General features: G+C 44.5%; 1 protein-coding gene across 10 annotated transcripts in view; it reads left to right on the forward strand.

The window, feature by feature from the left end:
- Lrrc7 (leucine rich repeat containing 7) overlaps positions 1–13,941 on the forward strand; it is a 445,479-nt gene that overhangs the window by 406,074 nt on the left and 25,464 nt on the right. For all 10 annotated transcript variants that reach the window (XM_040751532.1, XM_040751529.1, XM_040751528.1 and 7 more), the window contains 2 exons: positions 534–755; positions 7,819–7,911. In XM_040751532.1, coding sequence (XP_040607466.1) covers positions 534–755; positions 7,819–7,911 — 315 coding nt within the window. The remainder of the gene's footprint in view (positions 1–533; positions 756–7,818; positions 7,912–13,941) is intronic.

Consider the following 13,941-nt stretch of genomic DNA (forward strand, 5'->3'; position numbering starts at 1 on the left):
TCCCCACAGATGGCAGGTGCTTACAGGCACTTATCACATGATTGGCTTCTAATGCCAATCTTGAGCTAATAATGTAGCAAATTAATAAACACTTATTTTTTTCCTGAGCCAGTTCACTGGGCACCTGTGTCATGGAACTTAAGCAAATCCACGGTTTTGTCTGAGGGAGTGGGATTATTGTTGTCCCCCCCATGTGACACCCCCCAATACAAGATAGCTTACATATCTCTCTGGGTTGTTTCTCAATATAAAATGTCAGCTAGCACGACTCTTTATTTTTAAGTTTTGAATTCTTTTCCTTTGAGATTCCTTTCAGATGAATTTTGTTTCCTTAAAATCAGGAATACAATAATCTTCGGCAAACCACCAGATGACTGCACCGGTGCCAACATCTCCGCCAGCCCCATGGGTGCACCCCTAATTTTCCAGCCTGGGCTGGGAGCCCATGTGAGGGCCTCTTACCCATGGGGTCACACTGGTGCTTTCTGCTTTGGATCACAGGGAACTCGGCCTGACAATTCTACTCTCTACAGGCAGGCAGCCACATTCAGACCCTGATGGGGTCACAGAGCCTTCAACACCGCAGCCGGGAGCAGCAGCCATATGAGGGGAACGTCAACAAAGTGACCATCCAACAGTTCCAGTCGCCATTGCCCATCCAGATCCCTTCATCACAGGCCACCCGGGGACCTCAGCCTGGACGGTGCTTAATTCAAACGAAAGGGCAGAGGAGTATGGATGGCTATCCCGAGCAGGTAAGCAGAGCTCTTGTAACAGTCCATGGACAGTCAGGAAGTTAAAACAACTCTGTGCTGTGTATGATCTTCCATGCACAATGTTCTTGATAGGAATTAATCATTGCTGCCAGAGGTTAGGGGCAGTGACACATTGGTGAAATGCCCCTTTTACATGCGAATGACAATAGTTTTCCAGTCCTGTCCTTCCTTCCCACCGTCCACCCCAACTCAACTCTTCAGCACCGGTTATAAAGAACCTCTTCAAATGCGGGATGTTGACTAAAGCCCCCAGTGAAACGGAGGGTCTGAAAGGTGAACTGTTATCCCATCTTCATTTGCAGAAAAGCATCTTTAGTCCTATTTTCTGTTGGGGGCTGTGTTTGCGGGACTGCAGTGGGAACCAGCTGAGCAGCCCCAGTTTTGTACCTGAGTGGGGGAGTGTGGGTGAAGGAAAGGTTAGCTGGAAGGGGTTAAGAACAGATTTTCTGATTGTTGAATAGTGCAGAGTACAGAAATCTCTAAGGAATTATTAGAGGAGAAAAAATTTAAATGTTCCAAAAGCTACTGATTAATGCAATGTAGCAAAACCATAATAATGAGTTATTGTTCTCCTGTCTGGACTAGATTCGGGACCTGCCCTCCACTGTAGAATATTCTCCTTCCTTGAGACCAGAAAAGATTTCACCTGATGGAGGAGACAACACAATCTAACACATGCGATTAACATTCCTTACTTCCTCGTTCAGATTATTAGGCAAAGCCCCACGGTATTGTCCACCCCTCACATGGTTTATGAAGGGTCCGTGCTGTCGTTGCTTATCCAAAGGCTTACGTGGTAGCCAGCTGTCTCTTCTGCATACCAGGGAAGATTAACTTCTTTCTGCAGCCGTTTCTCTGTGTGTTGCTCAGAGCCATTCATCACTGGGATCCTAGATGTTTCAAAGCATTGTTTCTTTCTCACACCTGCCCTGTATCAATCAGTCATTCTCACAATCAGAGGTGCTCAAGATAATTCTCTTTTCCTTTCCCTAATCCAGGCCACGTGTTGTATTTAGTGTGTGACAAGCCCAGCGAGCTCCTGTAGTCAGATAATGACGTGTAGCTCCGGAGTCTCCAGAGACTAAAAAGTTAGTGAGGTTTAAGTTATGCCCTAGTACACAGGCTGTGTTCATAGCTGACTCCACAAGAACTGTCCTCAACCCAGTTCTCTGACCCAACTGTTCCTGTTAATACCTACACGGGCTGTTGTTTTGTTGGTTTTGTCCCCCCCCATCACTATCTTTTTACCACATGAATTTAGTTTACAGCATCATGATTGCTTCAGAGAAAGAATCCACCATAGGTTTTTGACTGTCTTGATCCATTAGCTTTCATAAACTTGATGCCTTCAGAGACTAGTATTAATGGACTTAAATCCTTTTGACTTCTTGGGTTTTGTTTGTTTGTTTGCTTTGGTCTTGGACTGAAATGGCTCAGAATACTAAGGTCAAGGCAACAGTGACTGTAATGCCTTCAAAGCCTTTAAACAACCAGACCCGATTCCAAAACACACTCCTCTGCCCAGACTACAATCCCAAGAGCTCTGCTGACCATACTCACAGTGCATTATCCTGATGGCCTTTACTGGTCTGTGCTGGGCAACACAAACAAATGACTTGCCACTTTGAGGAGCTCCTCCCAGCTCCACCTGCAGTTAACACTGCGTGCTGCTAAGGCACTCTGCAGAGTCCCAGCTGGGCAATGTACTGGTGTCATCGCCATCCAGAAGTCACACAAATTAAATATTTTTTAAAAAATAAACCGATAGCATCTCTTACCTCCATGCACATCTATCACGCAAGGCATAAGGTGTTTATGTGTGTAGAACATAAAGATACCCAAGCACTCATGAGAAGGAAAGCATCAGGACAATACTTGAGACCTCCCAAAAGGAATTCACCAGTGCAGCTCCATTCACAGTTCTGTGGTCCAGGTTACAAGCGTCTGCCTTACTGAGAAAGGCTAAAGGAAGTAAAATGTCTTGACTGTGATGACATAGCAGCCTAGAAGCCGACTGGGAATCAGGACCTGGTGTTGTGAGGTTTTGTTTTCCCCGTGTTGTGGGCTGAGGAACAGTAACCCAGAACACAGTAAAGAGTAAGTTCCCAGGAGGAGCAGAGACGGAAATACAGCCCCACAGTCCGTGAGTTCCACCATGCAACTGCACACGACTTACAGGATCAACACACAGATTTCACTGCACGGTTTTGGCTAAATGATGAACCGTACGTTAGAGCTGCACCACTGTTCTGGGCCCTGCGGATAAAACTGGAAAAATATTTACAACTAGCAATATTTTATGGTGGGACTGAGTGGAGACTACGATGTGTTGTAAGATTTTTTTTCTCTCTCTCTCCAGTTTTGGGGGCCCGACACCCAGCTCCCAAATGAATCGCACATGGAGGCTTATTCTTAGTTGTGAGTGCCTGGCCTTAGCTTAGCTCACTTTTAGCCAGCTTTCTTGTCTTTAATTAACCAATCTACCTTTTCCCTCTGGGTTTTGATCTTTTCACTCTGTGACTGACTGACTGGCTGGCTGGCTGGCTGGCTGGCTGGGTGCCTGGGTGCCTGGGTGCCTGGGTGCCTGGGTGCCTGGGTGCCTGGGTGTCCTGGTGGCCAGCCCCTGACGTCCTCATCTCCTTGTCCTCTTGTTCCCCTCTGCTTCATCTCCACTTGTATTTATCCTCTCTGCCTGCGAACCCCGCTATCCTTGCTCCTGCCTCGCTATTGGCTGTTCAGCTCTTTATTAGGATCACCAGGTATTTTAGGCACAGCAAGACAGCTTCACAGAGTTAAACAAATACAGCACAAACAAAAGTCACATGACGCCTGAAAATAATATTCCTTTAACAGATGTCTCTAACGGTGTCCGAGTGCTGGCAGTGGTGGCGAGCGCCTTTAACCCCTGTACTCAAGAGACAGGGGCAGGCAGATCTCTGAGTATTAGGCCAAGCTGGTCTACAGAGTGAGTTCCAGGACATCCAGTACTACACAGAGAAACCCTGTCTTGGAAAGATAAAAAGTAAAGGTCTCTGACAAAAATAACATACATGCTAGTCATTCAGTGTGTGCTGCCTTAATTAAATTGTTGTCTTTTAATCTAAAAAAAAAACAATTTTTCTTTTATTTTTCTCCTAGAGGGCAAACAAGGACTTATTATGAACTACAAGAAAGCAAGTTCTGAAAATTTTTGCCCTTTTCTTACATATTCTAGTTGTATATATTTGAGGGGTTCAGACACACACACTGCACTAACCTAGTTCAGTCTTCTTCTTTATCCACTTTCGCCCTCCCAATACCGAAACTCTAGAAATCACTGTTCCGTGTTCATGTTGGCTTCTCTAGAGCCTCAATATATGAAAGAGAACAGCCTGTGCTCATCTTCCTGTCTTGACTTACTGGCTTATTCCACTTCACATAGGGTGGTCCAGCTCCACCCATCTTTGCTGCAAATGCCGTGGCTTCATTCTGCAGAGTCCAGTAGCATTCCACTGTGTGTGCCTGTGAGCCTCCTGTTTTCTTTGTCTGTCCATCCAGACATAACTCTGTGGTAAACATGGATGTGCAGGCTTCTCTTTGGCATGATGAATGCACTTCCTTTGGCTACATTCCAAGAAGTGGGACAGCCAAGCCAGAGAACAGACTTCTGTTCTCTGATTGATATAATAAATTATGTCCCCACACATGCCCCAAGAGCAGCTCTCTTTCTACCACCATTTACCAGCTTGTTGTTGTGTATAGCCAACATTCTTAGGAGAGCGAGGTGGTATTTCCTTGCAGCTTTTGAAGAGTGACGTGTAGCTTAACAGACTTTTACAAGCCTTTTGTCTTAACATGATACAGCCTTCTTCAGCCAGCCCAACAGCTGAAAACCTCCCCCTAGGTTCTCACAGGCACTCCCAGCAGCTGATAAGGAAAGAGCAGGCAAAGGAAAGAACAGTCTGAGATAAGCATCTCTCAGCCACTACTTCCTAAGTTCCATGTTTCGTGAAACCGGTTTGTTTGTTTCCAGGACAGCTCACAGCCTTTCATTCTGAGATGACTCTTCTCCTGACTTCTAAGTATAGCAGTGACCCAGCATCCAGCCTGTCTATCCAAACCATCCCCTCAATGTTTTTGTTAAGTTTTTTGTCCCGCCAGGTCCCACCACCCTTCTCAGCCCCAAATGAGCACACAGAGACATATTAATCATAAAACTGTTGGCTGATGACTAGGGCTTCTTATTGGCTAGCTCTCTCTTAATCATTAACCCATTTCTATTAATCTACGTATTTCCACGTGGTCTGGCTTACTGGACAGTACCCAAACCTGTTACTCTTCCGTGGTCTACACGGCATCCCCTCAGCCTACCTTTCCCAGAATTCTCCTCTGTCTCCTAGCCCCCACCTATCTTCAAGCCTCTTCTGGCTATTGGCAAAACAGTGTTTTACTCGTTGACCAATAAGAGAAACATATAGACAGAAGGACATCCCCTGTCACCTCAGCAACAGCGTTCAGCCCCACGTGATTCTCGACTCTCTGTCCCCAGCCTTCCTCCTGCACTGCAGCTGTCTGAGCACACTGGCTGAGCTATGTCTTCCTTCTCCACCTAAGTGTCCCAAGTACTTGATAAGCATGGTCAACAGAGCCGTTAACTTTCTGCCCCCCCCCGCCTACCTCCAGACTTCCGCATCCCCATTCACGGATCTTCTATTCATCACTCTATGACCAAAAGTGTCCGATTCACTTCACCATTCCCACTGCCCACCTCTGATCCAAAACACAAATCTATAGGAACATCCTAAATCTCACACCTTTCTCACCACCCACAACCCCACCCCGATGACTCTGACTACATCTGAAACCTCCTAGATCCTCTCTTTCCACTGTATCTCAATTATGTGTTCTGCTGCCAGAGTTATCTTTTCAAAGGAAATCCATACCATGTCACTCCTCTACTTAAACGATTTATTGGCTTCCTAGATGGCCGGATATGTTTCTTATGGGACAGTTTGATGTCCCCATGAGTCTAGCCTCTGTTCACACAATTACAGAATTGTACAATGTCCTTGTGGCGCTATCCCCTGCTCACACTGCCTTCTCTGCCTTACTGAGCTGTCTTTCGGTCATGAAGATCTTGCTGTCTTTAACTACATTGTACATATAACCTATGTCCTACAAACTGGATTATTTACAGTGTACAAGTTATACATTAATATTTAGACAGTTGGGTGTCCATCACTGTAATGTGATTTTAGAACCTTCCTACCCCTCAAAAGGAAACCCTTAGCAATGACTTTCCACGCTTCCTCCCTTCAGCCCTAGATGATCACTCACCTGCCTCTGTCTCTAGGTAGAGCTGGCTCTTGCTGACACTGCGTCTCCTGACGCTTGTTTGCACCTAGCCTTCTGTGCTCCGGAAGCATGTTTCTCTAAGACCCACTGCCGTAATTACAGCGAGATCAAGAAGTATTCAATCCAGGAAGCAGGCTGAGTCTCAGAACCCACTGCCGCCTGAGCTGACACTCCGCTTTAGACAGACATTTCATTTCGTCTCTTAAGAGAAAATTGAAATACTGATTTTTACTAAATAAGATATTTACTAACTTCCAGGCCTTTTGCAAAACTGGTTGCATCACAGTTCCTTTCAGTCTCTCTTGCCTGTGAGGATCTCTCTCTCCTCTTGGGGCCTCAGCAGAGGTGAGACCCCTCACCACAAGAGAATTCCTCCCTCCCATGGGCTTTGGGAGACCCCAGACCCCTATGGATCTGACATGCCTGAGCATTCTGGGAATAGCCAAGCTGCAGATCACAACTGAAGTCTGTTTGCCACATTTATGAAACAAGTGTCACCTCTACTATTTCTATTGTTAAAATGTATCCAGGCGCAGGGCGGTGGTGGCACACGCCTTTAATCCCAGCACTCGGGAGGCAGAGGCAGGTGGATCTCTGTGAGTTCGAGGCCGGGCTGGACCGATAACCTCCGAAACAATACAGAGAAACCCTGTCTCGTAAAAAACCAAAAAAAAAAAAAAAGAATTTATTTACTGATGGGATGAAATTAAAATTCACATTAGTGGGTGGGTTTTTGCCCTTGTGTTGCATGTGAACCCTCAAGACAGTAGAGATACATTTTAGGAATGAGAACAGCCCACTAAGTATCGTGCTACTAGAAAGCTGAATTCATCCAAAGTCTGGTAACTCAGGTGCATGTTAATTAAGTATGAAATGTAATTTGTGTATTCTTTGAACCGTCTAGGAGGAGAGACTAGAGGTATGTTTAAAACAGAAAGATAGGGTGTGTGTTGGTCATTCACAGCTAACAGGTCAGAGGCAAGATGCGTGTGAGCGGGAGGCATAAAGCTGCTTAGTCTGCCAATAGGTCAATTATCCTTAAGAACTTTTCTTTTGTGTATTTATTTAAATACAAAGCACATGCCCGTGGGTTCCTTGTCATTGTTTTTCTTGACCTGTCAGTCACTTCATTGTTGCTGTCTGGTCCCACAAGGTTCCCCTGCTTCCAGCACCTGTTCTATGTCTAACATTTGTGTATCTATTTTCTCTTCATTTAACAACGAAATGCTGCCTCTTAGTCACAAGGCCGTCATCATCTGGGGTCACCCTGTTGCACCCTACACGCAAAGCCACTATTTTCTCTCCTCCCTAGCTCATCCTTAGCATAGGACCCCAGATCTATTCTGTTGAGGTTTCTCCAGGTCATGCTGCTGGCTTCTGTAGCGGTATATTCACCTAGGTGCCTGTAACAGTGACCACGCCTTTTGGGCGTGGTTACAGGTGCAGACGTGAATATATCGCTACAGGCTTCCTGTCTGTGAACACTAGCAGTCCACATTAACATCAAGGCTTTGTTCCACTTCACTGTGGCCTCAGCCCACAAGTAGGTCCTCATTCCCGGCATAGAGAGGCCTTACCCCTTTGATGGAGTTTGTGCTGTTTACACCAGATCAACACGGGCTCACTAAAAAAAATATGAGTGAACTGTTTGAAATATTCGCTTGCAAATGGCTACTTGCTTTGACTTTCCGTATCTTTTCTTCCTTAGTTCTGTGTGAGAATAGAAAAGAATCCTGGGCTTGGATTTAGTATCAGCGGTGGAATTAGTGGGCAAGGAAATCCTTTCAAACCTTCCGACAAGGTAAGAAGTGAATTCCTCGCTGACAATTTTAGTTTCAAGAATGCTGTCATCCACTGTGACGTGATGGCTTACAAAAGTCGTCACGGATATGTATGCTTGCTGTGCTGAGCTGAGCTAGCTAACCATGAAGCCAGTCAGAAACGGAAACGTGTCTGTCCAGGGAAAAACAAACCCAGCATAGTGCTTGCTGGAAGTGGAGTAGGAGGAACGAATATTTAGTCTTTCTACTTGAAAAGAAAGGGGGTTTGGTACCACTCTGATAGTGTTTTTATGAAGTTTTTCTTTTCTGCCTCTTTGTTTTGACTTTACAGTTGTGTGTGGTAAAGACATCTATGTAAGCAATTTATAAGAAAAAAATTCCAAAGATTTATTTGTAAGTTGCTCATTTGCTGTTCAGGAAAATGTTTTCTCACTCTGACTGGGTGTTTGGGCCAGCCAGCAGCTGGCCTTGATCCACTGAACTTGTAAAGGGTTTAATTAACAGAATTTCAGAAATGGAAAATCAGAGAAAACAAATTTTATTTTAAAAATTGATGCTAGCATTACAGAAGAACCAGACCCCCATCTCATTGGATAAATGTGTACTCTCCTGGCTCCATTTGGGGCCGTGCCACCCAGCAGGTCGGCCTGACCCCACAATGGACCATCTAATTTTTCTACCCTGAGCTACATAGCCTGCCTTACTGCTATCAGTGCTTAAGAACCTCATATTGAAACCAGTGTGGATAAGTTCACTGACAATTAAAATGATCTACCTTTGCTGTCACCAAACTGAACAGCCTTAAATGGCATCAGGTCCGGACTTTCTCCAATTCACTGTCATTGCAGAAGTGGCTCACAGATCAACTTCTGAAAATAAAATCTACTTCTGAAGAAAACTCGGATGTATGGCTGAGGAGATAGCTCTGTGGCTGAAAGTACTAACCTTGCAAGGCTGTAGTCCAGAGTTTGGATTCCCAGCACCCACATAAAAGCCTGTAGGCACAGCCGTAGCCTATAATTCCCCCAATGCAAGAGGTAACCTAGAGCAAACTGCTAGGGGGAGCTGAATCTGAAAACTCTGGGTTCAGGGTGAGACCCTGACTCAGTATATAAGGCGAGGCGGTCAAAGAAGAAACACACACACACAAGAACACACACACACACACACACAATCGCAAGTTGACTTGTACTATCGGGTATTTCTGAAGCCTCAAGCGGGACCTTCGTCCCATATTTTTCTAACCAGGTCTTCTCAGCCACCATACTTTCTCCATTCTAGAGAACGGTAGAAAAGGCTGGGATAGAATTTTTGACGTGGTGGTGTATATCAGGAAAGATACATAACAGTTTCCAGCCACCACGGGTGGAAAGAGCTTTGGCCAGCAAGCTGCTTCCCTGAAGGACTGAACATGAGGCAGGAGGACAGCTTTGCAGACACTGGTCCACCTGTGTTTACATCATGAAATGGTGCTGGCCTGTAAAGTTAAAGTAGTAGATGGTCTAGTTAGGGCAACCACTATGTTGAGTGAAGCCTCTTCCTTGCCAGCCGCTTTGGTTTTTCCCTACCAGTCGCCTGGGCTCTGCCACATTATAGTCCCCAAATTACCCACAAGACGCTGTATTAATTATGAAGCTGTTGGCCGTTTGCTTGATTTCTTACTGGCTATCTCTGACTTAGGTATTTACTCTATAATTGTTAATCTAAGTATTTCTTTCACTGGAGAAAAGGATTCAGACTTCTTACCCCTATGGCAACTACATGATGGCTCCCTGTGTTTCTCCTCCCCAGAGTCCTCCTAGACTCCTAGTCCCACCTATCTTGCTTCCCTATTGGCCAACAGTGCTTTGTTGACATATACACAGGACTTCCCCATCATCTCCTCTTTTCTGTCTAAATAAAAAGAAAGGTTTTAACTTTAAAATAGTCAAATTATATGTAACAGAACAGTTATCAAGTAAGAACATAGTTACAATATTTTGTCCGATTAGCATTTAGTAAGATTTCAAGAAAGTATCATCTATCCTATCTTTGTGAGTCTAAAGTCTTATATGTAGCTTATCTTTTATCATAACTAAGGAAAACTATGATTATGACTATCTGTCTTCAACTCCATCAAAGACCACAGAAGGATAATACATAAACAGATTAACAATAAAAGTCCCAGTTATCAGAAACATGTATGGAACACTACTTAAAAGTCCATGCCCTCATGTCTTGCTCATCTTGACCCTCTTCTTTGTAACTCGTGTTGATGTAGACTCGTTGTGTGAAGTGATAAGCTTCTACATGGGTTTCCTGGCCGCTTTCCCATCCTGTTAAGTTCCCTTGCTCTTCCCAAATACTTCCCTCCTACTTGTGTATCACATAAATTATGTGTATAGAAAATGTGTAACTTGAGGTTACGCATATAAGAGAGCACATACATGTTTGTCTTTCTGACTCTGGATTATGTCTTTAATTATATGATCTCCAGTTCCACCCACTTTGTGGCAAATGAGATGATGTCATTCTTTACAGCCGAGTAAATCTCCATTGTGTCTCTGTGTGTGTGTGTGTGTGTGTGTGTGTGTGTGTGTGTGTGTGTGTGTGTAAGAGAAAGACAGAGACACAGATCTGTCAATGGACACCTGGGCTCATTCATAGTGTTATGCAAATAATGCCACAGGGAATATGTGTGTGTGCACAGGTGTCTCCATGTTGTGCTAATAGTCTTTCAGAGGTAATCCCAAGTGTGGTACAGATGGGTCACAAGGTAGCTCTGATTTTGGGTTATTTATTTTTTAAAAGGAATCTCTATGTTGACTTCCCTGATGGATTACTTGCTGAGGGTATGTGTAACTTTTTGGGTCTTCATATACGTGGGTGTTAAACCTCTGTCAGGGGTGCCGGTGAAGACTCAAAGCTCTGTTCTGTAGGCTGTTTCCTCTCCGGTGAAGAAACTTTGAATTCCATGTGACATCACTTGTCATTTCTCAGTTCTGTCTTCTGTGATGCTGAAGCCTCTACTCGCTCAGAAAGCCCTCACCTGTGTCCGTCGGAAGAAGGTCCACTATGCTCCCGCTGTCTGTTTCAAAGTTTCAGTTCTTATGTTAAGGTCTTTGATCCATTTTTTAATTTTACTTCTGTGCACACTGAAAGACAATGGACCGAGTTTCATGTCTGTGCGTGGTGCCCAGCTAACTCAGCATCATTTATTAGAGAGGCCTCTTCCCCAGCGAACATTCCTGGCACCTTTGGTGGTAGCTGTGTGGCTGACCACACTCTTCTCGCCTTTGGCTTCATATCCCTTCCCTGAGTTCTTTCAATTAAAAGTTAGCTGCTACCTGATCATCCTTCAGGTGGCTGCCATTAAGAGGTGTGCTCCTCTCCTTCCTCTCGGCACAGAAATCTTTTCACTCCACTTTTGGAAGATAAAATGCAGTGTTTTTAAATTAAGAATAAACTCATTACTAAACAGGATGCTGAAACGGTGCTTCGTGTCTGCTGTTTCCAAGTGCAAAGACTGAGAAATTAGGCTTTAGCGTCATTTCCTTCCACTGTGATGACTATGAAAACCTTACACGCATTAATTTAATTTTTGTTTGGGTGACTTTACTGAGACTCAACTGTCTATGATCTTATAACCCACTCTTTGGGTTAAATGTAGCGGAGAGAGGGTTTGGATTGTTTAATGCAGCTGCTGAAGGATTCTTCCTTGAAAGTACTTTTCTTTGCCTGATTACACTTCAAACCACTTTGCAGCCTAAATCATGTATCTGTTATTGCAGAACTGATGGAAGTAACCAGAATTTCAACTCTACAGAACATTGTTCAAGTTAGTAATACTTTTCTTGGCAATCCACACTTAAAGATGGATTCCTGATTAACAGCATTCAAATGATCTAAAGATGTTGGCTCCAACAATTTACACAGGAATTTAGTCTGTTCCCCGGGAGAGAGTTTCCTATGTGCATAACCCAGTTTCATTTCCTCAACCTCATGTTCCACACTGATAGAAATTAGATGTGATTTAGAATAAAACCCAGGGATTCGAGGGAAACAGAGGAACGAAGTGTTTGCCTCGAAAGCACAAGGACGACATGCGTTCATTTTCCAGAATGCACATTTTCAAAGCTGGCTTCAGTGGCACATTTTTCTAATCCCAGCACTGGGTAAGGGGAAGTAGGCAGACACCCAGAGCTTGATGGCCAGCCACCATATCTTATTAGGAAGCTCCAGGCCATGAGAGACCCCCATCTCAAAAAGATAGGGGACTGCCTGAGGAATTAATCACATCTGAGGCAGTCTAGCCTTCATGCACACATCCAAACATATATGTATTCATATGAACATGCTGCACACACATGCACATACATACACACACATACACAAACACACACAGAGGTGGGGGGACTTATAGCTACCTCTGAAAAGTAATAGTATGTATATAAAAATGCACTAACATACTTTTTTTCTACCATGCTGAAAAAAAGGAATTACCTTTTCATGAGTGGGCTAATTCACAGCTGGAGGCAAAAGGTACCAAAATTAAGTAGCAATTTAAATTCAACAGATGCTGCCTGAGTCTGAAGCAGGCATGTCACAGAGGCTCTAGTCTGCAGGGCAGCACATGCTCCCTTCCAGTGAACAAACCATACATCAGCTATATTTCCGGACGCATGCTGTGTTGCTAAGCTTGTTGTCTGTGGGGCCCTGAACTCTCCGGCTGCTGAGAATCTCTGATCGTCTGATGTCCTGAAGACACTGAGGAGTTTGTATGCTACAGATAGAAACTAAGCCTATCTCATCCTGTTCGGTTTGTCCATGCTGTTGCAGCCAGTTCCAAAGACGTATGGGTGCGAGAGAATGTCCACGCTGGTGGCAAGCAGGGAGATCATGTAGTAGTCCCTGAAAAGAAGGAGGGAGTACAGAGCAAGCAGAAGGGAGCTTATGTTGTTCAGGGCACAGAAGTTGCCAGCTGAGTTCTGGGTCCCTGCAGTAAATCACCTCAGGTAGGCCAGGGAGTTCACCTAGGCTTTAGATTGGATTTGGGATGAAGTCTCACAGGACAGGCCGTTCCATACAGGACTGGAGTGTTGGAAGCAGCCTCCGAAGCGGAGCCACCTTCCCTGGTGGTCCTGAGAAAATGTAGTCTCTCGGGGTGGAGGAATCCGTGTGATTAACTCTGCAGCTGACACCGTCAAACAATGTTTCGTATATGAAATACAACAAAAACAAAGACACAAAAAAACAAGTCACCGCAAAGCTCATTGTTTTGGATAAGTTCATCACAAAGTGAAAACTGCTTTTATGTACTTGTAAGGAGAAAGTGGCGAACATGGCTCTCTATGATGCCGGCTCTTCCCTCTCAGTAAAGGGCATAGAAATTGTGATCAGCTTGTCATCACAAAGAAGCGCCACTGTCGTGGTAGCAAGATGATGCTTAGAGGAAAGGTTTCGACCCAATAAATCTAATGATAAGGCAGTAAAAAAAAGTGCATGTCGTTCCTTACCTATCGTGTACCAGGCGCTGTCCGAAGCTTATTTTGTGTGTAACCTCACGTAGTCATCCTAGCAACTTCCGTTAGCCAGGTAGGATTGTTGTCACCGTGTTACTGAGCCCCAGAGTGGTTCATTAACGTGACCAAGGTCCTTTAACTAATCCGTGTCAGACAAAATCTGAAACCAAATTGATCTGACTCCAAGTCTTTTTCCCTTAATAAGCCCTGGCACAGGCTTCCAGCTGTGGATGCCACTTAGCAGCAGAGTACAGGATAAGCTCGAATTCCCATGGCGTTGAACCACAGACGATTTTCTAATATTGAGAGCATTGTAGGGCTCCCTAATTAGTCAAAATCCTCATATTTGCTTCAACAAACCATGCCTCCTCCATTGAACCTCAGTTATCAGGAGCCTACCTACGGTAGTGGGAGGACCGCTAATCCATTATGTAACTTGTAGGCTGAGGTATCACACCTTGCAGTGGCGATTCTGACAATGAAGGAAACTCACTGTGCTTGGTATTAAAACACTCATACTAATTTGCGGTTGCAGGATCTAAGGAATTT

Source organism: Mesocricetus auratus, unplaced genomic scaffold (assembly GCF_017639785.1).
Source record: "Mesocricetus auratus isolate SY011 unplaced genomic scaffold, BCM_Maur_2.0 Super-Scaffold_100009, whole genome shotgun sequence".
NCBI classification, from domain to species: Eukaryota; Metazoa; Chordata; class Mammalia; order Rodentia; family Cricetidae; genus Mesocricetus; species Mesocricetus auratus.